General features: G+C 38.2%; 1 protein-coding gene across 3 annotated transcripts in view; it reads left to right on the top strand.

Annotated features, from left to right (window-relative positions):
• Positions 1–19,374, top strand: part of PRKN (parkin RBR E3 ubiquitin protein ligase) — a 1,292,350-nt gene that overhangs the window by 458,687 nt on the left and 814,289 nt on the right. For 2 of the 3 annotated variants that reach the window (XM_036871110.1, XM_036871111.1), the window contains exon 5: positions 15,277–15,398. In XM_036871110.1, coding sequence (XP_036727005.1) covers positions 15,277–15,398 — 122 coding nt within the window. The remainder of the gene's footprint in view (positions 1–15,276; positions 15,399–19,374) is intronic. The other variant, XM_036871112.1, reaches the window with a different exon arrangement.

The raw sequence follows: 19,374 nt of genomic DNA on the forward strand, positions 1-19,374 counted from the left end.
AGAAATAGAGAGAAATGATGCATTTTTATATGTTTTTAGGGGCAAAGGGGAAGAAATAGAAGTGAATATTTACTGTGTACTTGTTCAGTTCAGGTTAGGACTGAACTGTTAGGACTTTTACAATCTTCTCTCTCCCTAAAAATAAAAAGGTGTACAGTTTACAAAAGGTAATATCGTGACCCCCCCTCAAATATAAGATGAACACATGTAAAAATTTTTATTTAATTCATTAATTAATGAGGGACATAATAAAATATTACAACCAGTTCAAAGAGCACTTTAGAAATCAGGGGTCCATCTATTTACCTATCTATATGTCTATAGAAATGTCCAACAGACCATACATATTTGAGGTTATCTGTTTCTCAGAACAAAAATTATTTGCATATCTACTGGACAAAAATTGATCAATGACAAGTAACTTTACTAAGTCTGGGACCTTCAATCAATATGAAACAATGAATGCATCCCCCATGTGGCCACAACTGGCTATTTACATTTAAGTAAATAAATGTACATAACATTAAAAATATTGGCTTCTCAGTTGCACCAGCCACACTTCCTGTGCTCAGTCACCACATGTAGGGCAGCAGCTGCCCCAGTGGACAGCACAGGTAGAATGCTTCCAACGTTGCAGAAGGTTCTATTGTACAGCACTGCTCCAGAAAGCCTTTGGATGGCTTTTCCCTCCATGATATCGAAAGGATTTGCTGCCCACATTTTTTGCCTCATTTCCAACTTTCAGACAACTATTCTGATAGAGGTGGGAAAGGGTGTGTCTTGTGAGGGCCCAGTTTAGCTTGAAGTAGAGAGGAGTAAGGGAAGGTGAGGATAGTGTAGTCAAGTTTCATGCAAACAATGGAGGGGCTAAGTTTATTAAGCAAAGGTATTTAAATCTCATCCAAGAGGCAATGTGGAGACATTTAAGGAGAATGGTATGATCAAAGATTTACTTTAGGAAAATTAATATGAAAGCAGTTTGGAGAATTGATAGGTTCTGGAGAGTATACAGGCAGGATGACCTACTAGGAAATTACTATAGTCCAGAGGAGAAGAGGGGAAAGAAAGGAGAGGGAAACTCACAAGGACGGTAGATGACACATCTGCATTTAGACACACCTGACGTACTGTTATTACCTGGTGCACATAATGACATTGTATATTTACCTACATTTCAAAAGGCAGAGAAAATATTTTCTTGTATGAATAACTATTTTAGAAAATGTTGGTGTCAGAGAATCATATAAGAAGTCTCAAGGAGTTGGTTGAACTGTACTGTGAGTGAAACTGGTGCTGCTTTAAAAAGATTTTATCTGTGTTTATGATTCTTGGTGAAATTTCATTTATAATAATAGAATGAAAACGCTGAAACAAGTTTTTATGACATAATTTTCTTGGGTATTTCTAATATATAGAATTAATTGTAAATCAAGATGTTTAATTTCTGGCCATTGGTATGCAGATGTAATTTAGGTATCGAGGGCTTTTATACAAAAGGAAGAAATGATCATGAAGTTCAGAGATGTTAAGAATGTAGAGGGAGGGGCACACACTAATGTGGGCAAGTCAGCCATCAGTGACCAGATCAGGGGGAATAGTAGAGCCCCAAAACTAAACGTTTGAGGGAAATAAAAAGATTTCATCAAGTAATTTAATATGTTTCTTTCGTGTCCCTCCTATGAACCAGTCACTAGGCTAAGTACTATTGATTCCTTAGTGGCTTGCCAAGCTCTAAGATACAAAGATGAGAAAGGTAGGATCCTCATCATTAGAAAACTGGATTCCACAAGCAAGTAGACATATACTTAACATAGAGCTAATTACAAATGTACAAGCCAAATGAAGCAAGTGCTGAAGCTGTGAGGGAGGAACATGCACTCCGCCTATTGTGGGTGGACGGCGAAGCAAGGCTTCTCAAGGACTTGGTAACGTTTGACACTTGATACAGACTTTAAAGGTGACTGGGACTTCCTCCTGAAGGGAGTTGGTCCCAGGCCAAAGGCAGGTGTGGAGGCTGCGGATGCGCGGTGTGGAAATCACAAGTGTTTTGGTTCCGATACTTGAGAGGACGGTGTAATTAAGTTTGGATAGCTTGGCTGGGAGAAAAAATCATGAGGGGCTATGATAAAGAATTTCAGCTATGAATAGCAATTTTTGTGATTATTTTTAGTACCTGAATAGAGTACAAATTCTAGGACTAACATTTTCGATAATGCTTAGTAATTTTAAATATTTCTATAGAAAATAATAGGAATATATTTTGTAGCAAGATACAAAGTGTAAATGATTTTTTTTGCAAAGATAGAACCAATACTTTAATAAAAAGTCACTTGCCTGACGCTGTTTGGCTTCCAACCTGGGGACCCTGGATGGTACATCCTTACCCTCTGGTAACAATGCTGCTGTAGGTGAACAAAGGCTAGTACCATCCTTTGCTTTGTTTTGTTTAAGTAGGTGGCACAGTGTGTTTTTAAAGAGAATTTTCTTACCAGTTTGGGAGTTTCTCGCTTGGGAAGAGAAGAAGATAGAGGAAGGGAGGATTCTTGGGAGGCTCTTGGATACTAAAAAGGGCCTGAGTCAGCACAGGACCCTTGGAAGGAGATGAGAGAAAAATCTTGGAAGCATTTCTTGTGTTGCCTCCTGAGATTTAGTGGGGGATTGGAAGACACAGCTGAGAAGAGGCAAACCAAGTCTCTGCCTTGGCTGCCTAGGGGAACCAAGATTCGGCGAATCAAGCCAGGTGACACCTAGGATACCCAAGGTACCAAGGTTCCAGACAGTAAAGCTAAAACACATTGTAAATAGAGCTGGAAGTCACAGACTCTGCGTTTTGAATTGTCTCCACCTCTGAACTTGCCTTCTCTTAGTTAATAGGCTATTTGTTTCATCCACACCCTTTTTAAGGGGTTTCTGAGGCTTCTCCTGGGACCTTGACTTCCATGAAGTATATGTGTGCTGTGATCCCTGAGACCTGAAGGAAGCTCTAATCAGAGATGTTAGGGGCTGTCTGGGAGGGTGCTGCCTAACAGCACGGATCCAGGCAGATGTCTTCTTCTGTCTCCGAGGATGTGTGAGAAGATGCACCTGGACAGAATGCAGAATCGTGGGAATGTGCAGCTGGATCATTTGAGAAGTTGAAAATCAAAGAACTTGCAAGATAAAAGGCTCTATATTAGAAGTGTATATTTTTATCCCCACTCTTTGGGTTTATTCTTCACTATTCTCAGAATAATAGGATTCTTCCCTGCTGTGTACACAGTTGTTAGATACCCCTTAGCCTGTGTGAATCCACATAAGAGTTATTCTTAGACTGTAAAACTGTTAAGGTGAAGATTGTCTTGGTTATGTTTTATGACTGTCTCACATGTTACTAGAATGTCAAGCACATAGTGGTATTTTTGGTTTTTTATTTGTTGTTAATGTCATTGATGGAAGGATTCTTGATAGGTTCGTAATATTCTTTTGTTTCCTTATAACCTACATTCTGCTTCCTTTTCACTATTCTTCCCCTCCCCCAAGCAACCTGGCTTCTTAGGCAGACAAGATTTAAATAAGTTTAGAAAGCTAGATCTTTCCTAGGAAATTATACATTTATTTCTTCATTTTCTCTATAGATGGCTAATAAGTAATTTTTTTTCTCTTCTAAGTTTAGTTTTTCTTTTACAGAGGCGGTGAGAAGCATGGGCTGGCTTCTGTAGCATTCTGAAAGCAAGATTTTTTTCTTCTCTGGGATGAGGCAGTGCCAGAAGGTAGCACAGCCATTACTGTAACCTGTGGCACAAGCCAAGTGACCCTCCTGTACTTTTACAATATTGAGTTAAAATTAGTTAAACTAATCTCACTAGTTTCTCAAGTATTTGATCAATGAATAGGAGTAGTATCTCCATGGAGGACACTATTCTAGGTCGAAAGTGGGGATGGGTAATAGAAGTGAAACTACTTTACATAAACCCTGCCCTTAGGTTCTGATTTAAACATATGAAGCCACTACAGAAGATGAGGTGCTTCCATGTGATACAGGAAGCTTGTAGGAGAGAGGTGGCCCCTGAGCTGGGCCGTATGACCAGGACTTAGATGGGTCCTCAGAGGCCCTTTCAGTTGGGAACCCATGAAGTAGACTGTTGTGGTCCTAGGGTCCTAGAGTAGCTGTGAAGAGTGTTTTGGCCAGAGTGATTTTAATGTGTACTTTTAGAAGCCTACATAATGCACAGTATTATCAGCCTTGATCAAGAGAAGACAGTAATTTTGTAGTTTTCCCTCAGCATGATGACATCATCTTACATTTCTAACTAATTACCATGTCCCTGAAGAAAACTAATTTTTCTAATATTTTAAGGAATAGTAGAGACTTTATGAATCTCAATTGCCACCAAAGACTTTTTGAAATCAGTACTGGGAAAGATCGGATTTATTAACGTTACATATTTTGTCTTATCATGTGGTACGGGCAAAATAGGATATGTAAAACATTGGGATTTGTAAGAGGATATTTAATGGTAGTAGTGAAGATTGGAAATATTATACTTAAATGAAATAATTATATCAAACTGCTGATATTGGCTATTGTAAATGAAATAAGATCCAGAATGTGGGAGTGGGGAGGGTCATACCTTGCTTGTTATTCTCTAATTGATGCCATTCCTCTGAGTGTTCATTTTCTTTACAGGTTTCACTAACACTTAGAACATTTAAAATCAGGAGATTTTAAAATCATTTTTTAAATATCAAGAAAGGTATCCCTTCTATAAAAATAAATAAGAAATTCTATTGATTCTAATGTGTTATGCCATAGACTACCATTTGCTATAACTTACAATTTTAGAATATGTGCTACCTCTGAAAAATGAGATTTACCTTTCTTTATTGATAATTGCTGTACCTGCATATTCTTGCTGAATGCCAGTGCTGTAAAATATTAATGGAAATTTCCATGAAACCTTTAGTGCTGATTGAATGAGGGAAGTGGGGTGGTGAGACTGATGCTGAAGCAGTCAGTGATTGCTGGCAACGGTGCTTAATTGCCAACCTGTGTTCAAGTGCCACTTTTTACAGCCATTGAATCAATCCCTCCAGTATTTAGTAATAATTAGCACCCTGGTCAAGGTTATTATCATGTGGTCGAGGAGAAAGCATAGGCTTTGTAATCAGGAACACTTATATTCAAATCTCTGACCACCCCATGGCTGTCTTGGGGATGGCACTCAATCTCTTTTAACTTGTGTTTCCTCATTTATAAATTGGTGATGAGCCTGCTTATCTTTCAAAGAAGAATAAGCGCTAACATAAGCAAGTCTGCCGTTCAGGTGACATTTTGGAATCCATTTTGAATCTCCTTCAGTAGCATTTTACAAACCATGCAATAAATAACAGTTTTTATTTTGGAAATACTTTATTTTTTTTAAGTGCATTAGCCAGCTTGAAAATATTATCCACTAGATGGGATCCATATCACTGTTTACTATTGTCATTCCTAATTTTTCTACAATCCAGCTGTATTGCTTGCATAATAATAGTGATTCATGGAAAAATGTGACTCTAGTAACTTTAAATCAGTTTAAAGACTTTCCATTATGGTTTATATTCCATAATATTATTAAATATTTCATTGTAAAGGACTTGGTTGGTTTTGAAGCAGTTTTAAAAAGAACTATACCTCAGATATTTCTAAATATTTAGAGGTAGGTTTATGATGGAGATAGTGTATAAGAATCAACATTTATAAAAGCAGGAAAATGGTCACCTAAGGAAGGAGGAAGATGAAGTGCTCACAGGTATGAGTACCTGGGAATAACTCGAGTTCCATATTTTTTGACAACAAATAAGAAGAGCTAATGTGTATCAGACACTGTGCTGAGTGCTGCACCTGTATTATTCTTTTTAAAATTCTCACAAAAGCCTAAGAGTTAGGTACTATTATCATCTCCATTTTGCAGATAAGAAAACAGCATTTAGGGTCAATTGATTTGCCGAAGGTGACAAGGCAAGGCTTGGGCTGGACCTAGATGGACACGTCCTGGGCTATAGAGATTATATCCCGAGGAAATTGTACACAGTCATCTGCAGCATCAATTGTTTCTTCCATCTAAATATGAGTTATGAACGTTCACTCAACATTTTGAAGAGCTGAGACTTTTCTAGCATACACCTAACCATCCCCTGCCTGAGTCCATTTCTGGGAAGAATAAGTGACTAGATTTACCCCAGCTGGCTTCAAACCTGGTTATTTATTTAAACCTACTCCTTAAATTATGCTTCACTCTACATTTTTGTCTTGGCAGCGGAGGTTTGGTTATTACTTTTAAAATGAATAATGATGAATAATGAAAAAATAAACTGGCAACAACAACAACAAAAACGAGGCAAAGGCATTAGCTTTAATCAGCAGTTTTGGCCTCACCAGATGAAACTATGTTGCAGATACATTAATTTAAAAAACCCTAGCACAAAAATTGAGAATTAAGTTATAACTTTAAGGGTAGAGTCTCCTTAGAGATTGCTAAACATGTTTTCAAAGTGCATACACTGGGTGGATGGTTATATAATTGGAAGTTGTTTATAATACAACATTACCTTGGTTACTCTGCAGGAGGTAAAATGAGGCATGTTAAAAGCATGTGCTAATGATTAGTGATGTTGAACATCCTTTCATATATTTGTTGGCAATCTGTATGTTTTCTTTGGAGAAATGTCTATTTAGGTCTTCTGCCCATTTTTGGATTGGACTGTTTGTTTTTTTGATATTGAGCTGCTTGTATATTTTGGAAATTAATCCTTTGTCAGTTGCTTCGTTTGCAAATATTTTCTCCCATTCTGAGGGTTGTCTTTTCGTCTTGTTTATGGTTTCCTTTGCTGTGCAAATCAAAACCACAATGAGGTATCACCTCACACAGGTCAGAATGGCCATCATCGAAATATCTACAAACAATAAATACTGGAGAGGGTGTGGAGAAAAGGGAACCCTCTTGCACTGTTGGTGGGAATGTAAATTGATACAGCCACTCTGGAGAACAGAATGGAGGTTCCTTAAAAAACTAAAACTAGAACTACCATATGACCCAGCAATCCCACTACTGGGTGTATACCCTGGGAAAACCATAATTCAAAAAGAGACATGTACCACAATGTTCATTGCAGCTCTATTTACAATAGCCAGGATATGGAAGCAACTTAAGTGTCCATCAGCAGATGAATGGATAAAGAAGAAGTGGCACATATATACAATGGAATATTACTCAGCCATAAAGAGAAACGAAATTGAGTTGTTTGTAGTGAGGTGGATGGACCTAGAGTCTGTCATACAGAGTGAAGTAAGTCAGAAAGAGAAAAACAAATACCGTATGCTAACACATATATATGGAATCTAAAAAAAAAATGGTTCTGATGAACTTAGGGTCAGGACAGGAATAAAGATGCAGACGTAGAGAATGGACTTGAGGACATGGGGAAGGGGAAGGGGAAGCTGGGACGAAGTGAGAGAGTAGCACTGACATATATACACTACCAAATGTAAAATAGATAGCTAGTGGGAAGCAGCTGCATAGCACAGGGAGATCAGCTCGGTGCTTTGTGACCACCTAGAGGGCTGGGATAGGGAAGGTGGGAGGGAGGCGCAAGAGGGAGGGGACATGCGGATATATGTATACATATAGCTGATTCACCTTGTTATACAGCAGAAAGTAACACAGCATTGTAAATCAATTATACTCCAATAAAGACGTTAAAAAAAATAAAATAAAAGCATGGACTGGTGTAGCTGGATTCAGTGAGTGTAGTAACCCGTTGTATAAGGATTGAAATAAAAGTGTTTATGTGTAATAACTGTCCTCCTTTAAAGTAGTTCCACTTATAAATTTTCATAATGCAATTTTTTTCACTTATACTAATTTCTACCTGAACTTTTTAAGTATTCTTTTTTGTTTTACTTTTATTTATCATACTAGTCATTTGTGATCTTAAGATGATATTTAAGGTAATATTTTAAGATAATATTATATTTAAAATATGATATGCTAATATTTTGAAGGATAGGTGAAGTTAATCCAGTAATTTTGGCTGGTGGAAGGATGTTCTAAATATTTGGTAATCATGACTACATTCTATTTAATATGAATTTTGATCTCATACTATCATACCTGCTACAACTTTCAGATCATTTAAAATATGGGACAATTTATTGACCTGGCAAATATTTATTGAATGTTTACTAAGTTCAAGGAACTGCCCTAGTCATTTGGAACATATGAAAAAGGGTGCAGTGTTGCATACGGGGGGGTTGTAACAATAGGAAAGGTGGAACAAGTACATAGTGAATGTGGGGCGAAATTCTTTTTCCAGTTTACGTTAGGTTGGAGTGGACACGATCTCCATGTTTTTAATGATCCAAAGCAGGTTTCATACAGAAGAGATGATTCCAGGAGTATGCATTGAATGGATTTCATGTGGAACTGCCTTAGACTAATTAATTCAATACGCATTGTTCCAACTAGAACTAATGGATACTATCAGGCCGATATAAGGAAAAATGGGTTGTGCAGAGATGAGCTTGCTGGCCTTCAGAGATGGTATTGATTTTGTTCATTCAATGTATATTTATTTTTTTCGTGAGTCATATATTTCAGCAAATGTTGTTGAGCACAGGCTGAAGGACCACCATCCAGAAATACAAAAGCAAGAATTCTGGTAAATGCTGGAGGAGAAGATTCTCTGTGCCGTAGTTCCTTATCACAGGGTCAAGGTCGCAAGTTCAGAAACTCTGGCCATGGGTCTGTTCCATAGTGGGCTCGTAGGAATCAAACAAGACTGAGGTTACTCCCTCAGCAGCTAGGGGAAGGGGTAAACTGAGGGAACATGGCCAGTTAGAGCTGATCAGTGGAGCTACGTGGTGCAGACAGTGATAACATCCTCAGCATTTAAAATACAGAACTGAGCTATAGTCAGAAGGAGGCAGGAGGGCAAAAGATGAGAATACTAAGTGCCAGGCTGGGCGGTGGGGAGGAGGTGGATGAAGGCTGTGAAAGATGCTTCATTCCAGGGACTCCTTATTAGATGCTGGTTTCCTGATGTTAGGAGAAGTCTACTGCTTAAAGGTGACAAGACTAAGCTGTATCCTTTCCTACTCTTAGATGTAATTATTTAGGGAAATGTCTTTGACTTTCAGGGAAATCAAGGGAAGAATTTTTATAGGAAGTGCCATTCCAACTGGACCTTGAATATATGGGTCAGATTTCAAAGATGGTGGTGGCAGTAGAGATGGTTGGAGGGTGAGCAGTAGCCCGGTTGGTGTCGGGAATGGGACGTGGTGGGGGAAGGGGTGGAGAGAAGCCCTGCTCTACCTCTGACACTAGAAAGTACCCAGGTCTCCACCCATCTCTGTCCTCCCTCACAGTGCCTCAAGTTCAAACCTTCCCCCTTCCCCTTCTCTCCAGCCAACATTGTTTGCATATCAGTACACTTAACAGCCGGCTACTGGACTTCTCAGTGGGACAGAAGAATCTTCTTAGTATTGTTAACTGTGTGTCTGACAAGGCAGGGAGAGAGGAGACAAGACACATCATTTTTATTTATTCTCTTCCGTGCTGTCCAATTTAGTAGCTTCTACCCACATATGGCTGTGCTAATATAAATTACTTAATTTTTTTTTAAGAAGAGTCATTTCTTAGTAGTTCCTAGCCAAATTCTCAATAGGCCCTTGTAGCTAATGGCTACTGTATGGGAGAATGCAGATGGAGGACATTTCCATGGCCACAGAAAGTTCTCTTGGGCAGCTTGTTCTACTTAATATTTTAATAAGCTCATATGTGATACAGTAATTTTAAATCAGTTGTGTTCCTGTTGCTTTGTAGTGTATTGATACTGAACATTATTTTACCTGGGTATAAAATATGTTAAATCTCACTGTCTTCTCCCCTAGAAAACAAATTATCCAGGCAATTAAACTCTTGATTCTCTGACAAACAGTGATGGAAACTTCGGAGATGAATGAAAAGTTTTCATCAGAGTCAGAATGAGTTTTCTTAAGTATTCATTTATCTTATTAAAACAACGTCTTCAGGCCGTAAGCCCATTATCTAAAATACATTAAAAATGGAAACTGTGCACGTTATGCTCGTTTTTCAAAAAGACAACGCAAATAGTATATTCTTTTTGAATAGGGGCTTTACTCGATAAGTGGTGAATATTGTTAATGCTTTTGGCAATTTTTTGGACCAAGACAACAAGAAAAGAGAATGAGAGAAAAGAAAAGACTTGAGGAAGGATTATGTTAATCAGACAAAGTGGGAGAGAAAACCTAAAGATAATGATAAAATGATAAAGCTAAGGAAGACTTATGGATGCTTTCAAGGGACGTAAGAACTCACACTTTAACAGGGCCCTGCACACTAACTGTGCTTTTTAACTTCTATCCAGGAAAAAAAAAAATGAACGTCTGAATGAAATGAATACACTGTAAAATCATTACATTGTAGACTAACCCTTCTGGTTCATGATAAAATAATTATGTAAGTTTATTGATGGCTTGGGGTGGAGGGGAGAACTTAATTGTAAGCAGGATCTTCAGCAGGATGTCTAATAAATCTGTGTTTATAAACTTTAGCAGTTGGGCTTGCTGTAGATGAAGCCCTACACAGTGGGGTGTATCCTTCCTCCAAATTTTTTTCCAAATTGTTTCTGAGAAATACATTTACACAAGATGCTCCATAAAAGGAAGACTTCTGAAGTCTGATAAAGTTAGGGACGTGCTATGCTCCATACTTCCTGTCTTCACGGAGTCTGCAAAGTCCTGCAGCGAGAGCACGTGCTTAACTTGGCATCACCTAAAATGTTCTGACTACACAGATGTAGAGAACAAACGTATGGACACCAAGGGGGGGAAGTGGCAGGGGGGTGGTGGTGGTGTGATGAATTGGGAGATTGGGATTGACATATATACACTAATATGTGTAAAATGGATAACTAATAAGAAGCTGCTGTATAAAAAAATAAGTTAAATTAAATTTAAAATAATAAAATAAAATAAAATGGTCTGACTAAAGATTCCCCGATATTTTGGCTTGACACCTTTCAACAGCTTGCAAGCCACTGTAGTGTTCTGTAAGGTATACTTAAAATATCCCCATCAGACCATGAATAGAACAGCTGAAACAACCAAATCACTCAAAAACTCTTGTTTTAGGTGAAAAAGTTCTTCTTTTTAGGGTGTTGGAGGATTTAGGGGTGAAGTAGCATCATGTCTGCAACTTAATTAAAAATCATTCAGCCAAAAAAGTATATATGTGTATATATGTAAATGTACACAGACACACACAGAGGGTGCACACAAAATATGGCAAAATGTTCACAATCAGTGAATTCCAGGGAAGGTTATCATTTGTAAGATTTTTGAAATATTTCTCTAGGTTTGAAAACTTATTATATAAAAAAAGGGAAATCTGTAACACAGACACAAGCTGCTTTGATTATTTTGGGCAGTGAAGGGGTTGCAATATGGAAGAGTTGATTAGGAGAGAAAAATAATTTTAAGATCCAAACAGAAGTTTGGGAAGATTCATATTATTGACTGGAGACAGCTATATACATAGAGAAAAGTTTTGGGGGTCATTCTTCCCATTGCCTTGCTTGTTCCTTTAGGAGTTACGGCTCCGTTTTTAAGAGTCTGTACCTTAGACCCTTCCATCAGGCTAATGGGAACATTGCCCAGAAGATGGTCAGGATGTTGTTTGTACTTATTCCTGTCCTGTGCACTCCAGACCTCAGCATGGCACAGAGAAGCTTGCCAACTTGAAATAGTGTGATGTAGCCAACGAGGTGGGGAAGGCTTCCTGAAAAGGGGCTCCCAAGATTTGCTGGAAGCCCCAACTGCTTGACCAAGTAGAGCCAACAGCTTGAAATGTGCTGTAGCCAAGACTGGCCTGACCTTGATCTTCCTTAGACTGGCTATTAATCCCCAGCTTGCGCTGGCTCTGGGAAGCACTATGTAATAGATTGCATGTCATCTTGTATGCTTCTAGGGCAAGGGCATGGGCATGCAGTATTTTCTGACTAACTTCTCAAGGACTTTAGTGAAGATTGTGGCACACAGAGGTGGGTATCCCAATCTTCATATTCTGCCTGGCTCTATCATTAGCTGAAACAATATTGCCAACGTTGCTGTTGCCCTAAAGGAGAGAGAAAAGTCATTTAGTTTCCTGCAGTTTCTGAGATGCTTCGTTTACTATTAAGTCGTTGCTAATATGCTCTTTCAACAATGCTAGTGTCTCTGCAACCCCGACTCCCCTTTGTAAGCGTTTCTTTTTCCAGTCTTTCTCTTCCTCCCCCCTCTTTTTTTGTTTAACCTTTACAACAGGTTATAAAAATTGTGAATTGGCTTTGTTCATATTGCTGATACAAGTTTTAATGATAAAGGCTCCTACCTTCTTCACTAAGCTTGTCATGGTACACATTAAAATTGTCAGAGTTCTTGTGATCTTCTGTCAGTTGTGATGGTATTTCTATAGCTTTAATATATGGTTCTATCTGTTGCATTTATGATATACATAAAACCTTAAGAATATATTTTATCTAATTATTATATTTGCTAATAACAATGTGATATTTATAGACTTGAATATCTTGCACATTAAAGCACTAAAGCTGCAAAAAAGTGTCAGAAAATCATAGTTTCTTATCAATACAAATATATATTTATAATTCATCTTCCTTTTCACACTGAAACTAAATATTAATCTCTGGAAATTAATAATTACAAATATATTGCCAGTAAATAACAAAATTATAAAACTTGATGTCTTTATTGTGCTTTACATTTTACAAAGTATTGTCACCTATAGTGTTAGTAAAGATGGCTAAACAAATGACACTTAAATATGTCTACAGAGGCACTTTTTGTAAATTAGTAAAGCAAATGGAGCTACATAAGACTTGAGGATCTTTTTTGTTTTCTCATTATTTTTTTACTAATTGTTTTCAATAAACCATATGCATTTGAAAGTCTGAAAGTTTTTGCTCATAATGATCAAACGCACTTACTAAATATTATTTCTAAATGTTCTTGATGATACTAGTAAAATTTTAAACAAATCTTTATGCCGTGACCTTTCATGTTAGCCCCACCCATTGAGAAGTAAAGTAAGGATTAAAAGAACTATTTGATAATTTTAGAAATTTGGAAGTTAGTTGTTTCACTGGTAAGTGTGTCTGAATAAAGTTAGTTCTTTGTAGATGTAGAAGTGTGGAACAGTTCAAAAATATTCCCCTAATTTTTTCCTGTATGGTGACAGGAATAATATTTTCCTGTATGGTGACATTTGAGAAAAATGATCAGAGATGTTTAACTATCTGTTTTTTTTGTGCAGCTTTTGCTCTTGAAAATGTATTATTTGAATGGCATTTGTCTAGGTAGAGGATGCTCATGAAATGCAAAGAACCCATTTCTGCACACAATTGCTGAGTCTGCTAAGCCGCTCAGGGCTGTTTTATTTTATGTGTGACTCTGTGTTGGAAAGTTTCATTGGAAACTCAGCAAACTGTGATCATTATCATTCATATCATGAGAAAAGGGGTAGTTTGTACCTATAGATAAGATTTTAAGAGAAAAAATCTGGAGCCTTCAAAACTGGGTACAGACACATGAAATAAAATTCAGGAGCAGTGGTCCCTAAATTTCCAATGCTCTTAGATTCTTGTCCTTTTAAAAATTTCAACAACAAAGTGTGCGTTTAATTTCCCTGTGTTGCAAATACCCTTGGCCAGCTCTTCCGGCGGCAGGCTGCTACTTTGCTGAATAAGTCACAGGGCTGTTGGCAAGAAGAAGAAAAGATTGTCCCTCTTTTGAGCATAAAACTAGATTTTCTATTGGGGTTGGCCAAAAGGTTTGTTCGGTTTTTTCCGTAAGGTGGCTCTAGTAGTACTTAGTTGTCTTTAACTTAATTCGAATTGTTAGATTGTATGTGACAGCTGTCAAATCAGCGCGCATTTAAAAAAAGATTTATCAAAATTGGCAAAGTTTTGTGTAGCCATTTTAGTATTGAAGATGGAAGAAAAAAGCAACATTTTTGGCATATTATGCTTTTTTTATTTCAAGAAAGGTAAAAACACAACTGAAATGCAAAAAAAGATTTGTGCAGTATATGGAGAAGGTGCTGTGACTGATTGAACGTGCCAAAAGTGGTTTGCGAAGTTCCGTGCTGGAGATTTCTTACTGGATGATGCTCCACGGTTGGTTAGATCAGTTGAAGTTTATAGCAATCAAATTGAGACATTAATTGAGAACAGTCAACATTATACCACGCGGGAGATAGCCGACAGACTCAAAATATCCAAATCAAGCATTGAAAATCATTTGCACCAGCTTGATTATGTTAATCGCTTTGATGTTTGGGTTCCACATAAGTTAAGCAAAAAAAACCTTCTTGACCATATTTCCGCATGCGATTCTCTACTTAAACGTAATGAAAATGTTCCGTTTTTCAAACAAATTGTGATGGGCGATGAAAAGTGGATACTGTACAATAATATGGAATGGAAGAGATTGTGGGGCAAGTGAAATGAACCACCACCAACCACGCCAAAGGCCGGTCTTCATCCAAAGAATGATGTTGTGTATGTTGTGTATATAGTGGGATTGGAAGGGAGTCCTCTATTATGAGCTCCTTCCAGAACCCAAACGATTAATTCCAACAAGTACTGCTCCAATTTACACCAACTGAAAGCAGCACTCGACGAAAAGCGTCCAGAATTATTCAACAGAAAACACATAATCTTCCATCAGGATAACACAAGACCGCATGTTTCTTTGATGACCAGGCAAAAACTGTAACAGCTTGGCTGGGAAGTTCTGATTCATCCACCGTATACACCAGGCATTCCACCTTTGGATTTCCATTTATTTAGGTCTTTACAAAATTCTCTTAATGGAAAAAATTTCAATTCCCTGGAAGACTATAAAAGGCACCTGGAGCAGTTCTTTGCTCAAAAAGATAAAAAGTTTTGGGAAGTTGGAATTATGAAGTTGCCTGAAAAATGGCAGAAGGTAGTGGAACAAAAGGGTGAATACATTGTTCAATAAAGTTCTTGGTGAAAATGAAAAATGTGTCTTTTATTTTTACTTAAAAACCTAAGGCACTTTTTGGCCAACATAATAAATTAAATTGTTGTATCTTCATTATAATATTTATCCCAGTAATGTTTCAAAATGTTCCTGAGGTGTTAGTTTTAAAATTTGTCTAAATTTGGATTCAGCATTGATTGGCTACTTCCTCTGCTTTCCTTTTTTCCCAGCAGGTAGACCAACCTACAGCAGCTTTTATGTCTACTGCAAAGGCCCCTGTCAAGGAGTGCAGCCAGGAAAGCTCAGGGTGTGGTGCAGCACCTGCCAACAAGCGACGCTCACCTTGGCCCAGGTAAGGAGATGTGGCGTGAGCAGGCTGCCCTGAAAAATGAATGTGTATTTCCAGAGTTGCCTTTTGGGGTTTCTAATCAGATATCACCCATTACTGAAAAATTGACTTCTATGTGGTTGTAATGGTTAGTGGTATCTGAAGTTTCATTTAAAAATATACTGCTCTGTAAATTTCAGGTACTACGGGGCCATTGGCCCCATTTCTTTAACCCAGGCCTATTGAAAGGGAATATAGAGGCTGATTTTATATCAAAAAGAGGTTGGAGGTGTCTTTTAGAAGCTGCCAAGAAGGATCCTTCTAAGATCCTGGAAATGTTTCATATCTCGATCTGTGTGATAGGAACATGGGTGTATGCATATGTCAAAATTTTTTGTACTCTTCATTTAAGGTTGGTGCACTTGAGGTAAGGGACCCTCAATAAAAAAAAATGAAAAGGAAAGTTGTGGATCAAGGACCAGTATGCATATAAAACAGGGTTGGAAAGCACGATGTGTTGCAGCGTCTGCTTGTTTCGTGCAGTCCACAACCTGAGAATGTTTTTTATATTTTTAAGTGGTTGGGAAACATCAGAAGAGTAGTATTGTGTGACTCGTGAACAGGACATGAAATTTAAATTCCAGTGTCGTGATAAAGTTCTGTCAGAACACAACCCCGCCCACATCTGTGCACGTTGTCTGTACCTTTCTTGTGCCCTAGATCAGAGTTGACTGGATGGCCTACAACGCCGGACATGTTTACTCTCTGGCCCTTTAGAGAAAAGGTTTGCCAACTGGCCCCTGATATAAAACATAGGCACAGTAATTCATGGCTTTAGCGTGATAGTTGTGTAGGATTTGGCTAAATGTGATGTGGGTGCCAATGTGCGTAGGGGAGCAGAGGGCATTCTGGTCAGCTCAGTGCTGAGAGCACAGCCCAGGAGGTGCAGAAGGACAAAGACTTTTACAGGTGATTAGGGGCTGAAGTGTAGGGCAGCACCCCGTGAGCACATCGGGCCCCAGTGATGGCTAGAGCATTTAGATTTTATTCTGCAGGCAACGGGAACAAAGGCAAAGCGTCACAAACAAAGACCGTGTATAAAATGATGTTTTAAGACTATCTCTTGGTGCTGTAACAGTTTGTCACTGGGATTGAGGCTGGTGACAGATCGAAGGCAAAGAGGTTAATTAATCATCTATTTATAGGGCTCACAGGTGAGGAGCTGTGGGCCCAGAAAGGGGGAGATGGGGGGGACTGGCAGACTGAAGGTAAGGGAGCACTGTCAAAGAACCTGAAGGATGTAGCGAGTCAAGGGGAGAGCGTGGATCTCTGACTCAAGCCTGGGGAAATGGCGGAATTGCTCAAAAATGTAATTCAGATATCATTAAACTTCTGTCCTACATTCTATGCAATTGTCTGTCTATATTCCAAGAGTCTGTAAACCTCATAAGATCAGATAACTTGTCGGTTTGGGTCCCTGTCTTATTTCCAACATGGTGTGTTGCCCGTAGCGGATGGCATCTGCATTTGAACTTTCACACATTGATTCAATAGATCCACAAACTTTAGAAATTCTATTTGGCATTTTATAATCATATTAATCATAGTAAGTATGATTGTCTTGCCACAATTTACTGACTTCCTTCCTTACATTTATATTCTGGTACTTGTATTTTTCTCTAATTCTCACCACAGACCTGAAAAGTAGATATCATTATCCAATGTTTTTAATAAAGAGACTCCACAAAGTTAAGTAATGAGTTCAAAGTTACATGGTTAACAAATGTTGGTGCCAGAAGTGAAAAGTCTTTTCTGTGTTTCTCCAAAGCCCTGGCCCTTTTTTAGGATAGATTGCTTGCTATACAAATCTGCTAATAAATGTTCTATTATTCAGCTACTTCCCTTGTATTTAAAATATCGTTCAAAAATGCTCTTAGAAAAAATACCCTTAAGGATTAAGAAAATAGAATCAAAGATGATTTGAAGATTATTTATTTAATCCAGAGTTTCCGTACAGTTACTAGATGTAGCATAACTGGTACCCAACAAGTAAATAGACCAGGCATTTCGTTTTTTTATTAATAACAAAAGATACACACTCAGTAATACCTTCAAACAATATCTCTGTGAGCAGCTGACTAATCACACTGGCAGTTGGTCTGCAAGTTTAGTCTTGGAAATGATGGAGCAGGTGCGGGACTTTGCTAAGAGGAAGGGTTTCTAAGCAGAGAATAGAAAACTGTTAGGTTTCATTTGCCCAAAATTTATAAAGATCTACAACGTACACAATTTCCTCTGGTCAGGAAAAAAAGGAAAAAAGAAACAGGATCATGCGTAGCTGACTAGTTATAGGGAACAGATTGTGGTTTACCTGAGCTTCTGCAAGGAGCTTTTTATACACAATGAGGAAAATTGGAACCTACTTAGCCACCTGGTTTATTTTTCTAAATCATAATTTTATTTTTTCTGGTTAGAAGAAATCTGTCTGCAATAAGCCCCATGCCCTTCATGAGTCTTAATAGTAACCTCCTAATTATTTTTTGCTGTTGTTGGGGATTTATTCATAATTCCAACATTTCCTCAACACTATTTAAGTTTTACATGCGAGAGAATGAGCCACCTCTCATATGTAATGCTCTAAGGTTGAATTGTTGAAATGTTTCATATTTAATGTGAAACTCATAATAAATTGGCAAGAAAGAAGGACAACCATTTCTGTCACAGTGTTAAGGATGGGGAAACTGAGGTCTGAAGTTTCGGCCTGACCTTGAGGGTAAGTTGAGAATTCGCTTACAGAAAACACCAGGTTTTCTTCTGTCTCCAAGTCAAATGATCTTCTTTAATTCATGGTGACCTTGACCAGGGTTTCCATTAACTGAAATCGCCTTTAGAAAAATGAACACTCACTGGAAAACATCGAACAACAACTGATTGGAAAAACACGGCAGGCAGCCAGTTTTCAATTGCCTATTCAAAGATGGTCCACGTAGGTCCACACAGAAATGACACGGGGTTGACCACAGAGGGAGGTGGCTTTATCCATGCGTATACATTTCTGATTGCCTTCCTGAATAATAAAATGAATGATTTAAAATAACCTATGTCATCATTGTTTCCCTCATTAGTGTGGAAAATCAAATGATGTGTAAATCATATGCTCAGAGCCTTTTTTTTTTTTTAATTCAGAAAAGTGGGCAGAAAAAATAAGGTTTTCCAAGATGTGTAGACTATACACTGTTTTTAGAATAACTAGAAATTAAAGAAGGAATTCATATTGGAAAAAGAAACAGCACTGAGAGACTTAAAGATTCTTTTCCCTCTCCCTTTCTCCTGGAATCCTGCCAAATTCAAGGTTAGAATGTCAATAGGCATGGTTCCTTCTACTGTTTGTCCTGTTGTTAAGTTATAAGTGTGTGGGGTGAAGAGTGAGCCTTCTGGTAAGGAAGAAAGCTCTTAGCTCAAGCTCTCAAAGATTTCCCAGCACCAACGTATATAAACACAAGACTACCAGAGACTGTGTGACCTGTTAAAAAATTTGCCTGGGCTGGTGAAATTTAGGTAGATGTGATGTTGATGATGAGGATTCTGTCCCAGGGAATCACCTTAAGAGGGTTCCTCCTCCTGAGCCCTGCAGGCTTCTGCTCCCTGAGTCCCAGCAGTGTTCTCTCCTACGCTGGGATGAGATGTCCTGTCCCTTCTCCCATCACGCTCCAGCCGTTGCCTGCAGTCTAGATGGGTTGTACCTCCTGTGGAAAACAGAGCTTCTGTGATAGGAAGAAACTACTTTTTCTAAAAGGAAACAGGCTTAAAATATGGTAAGGATGTTTATGAGTAAAATCATTTACTGACTCTAAAAATAATTACAAGAGAGAAAGGATGTAGAAGTGAGATGAGAGAACACACAGAACATAGTATTCTGCCTTGGAATACTGTATGGGGCTCTGAATTGCCTGGGAACAAAGACCTGGAGAGAATGGCCTCTGTGGTCCTTTTGTCCATC

Source organism: Balaenoptera musculus, chromosome 12 (genome assembly GCF_009873245.2).
Source record: "Balaenoptera musculus isolate JJ_BM4_2016_0621 chromosome 12, mBalMus1.pri.v3, whole genome shotgun sequence".
Classification (NCBI taxonomy): Eukaryota; Metazoa; Chordata; class Mammalia; order Artiodactyla; family Balaenopteridae; genus Balaenoptera; species Balaenoptera musculus.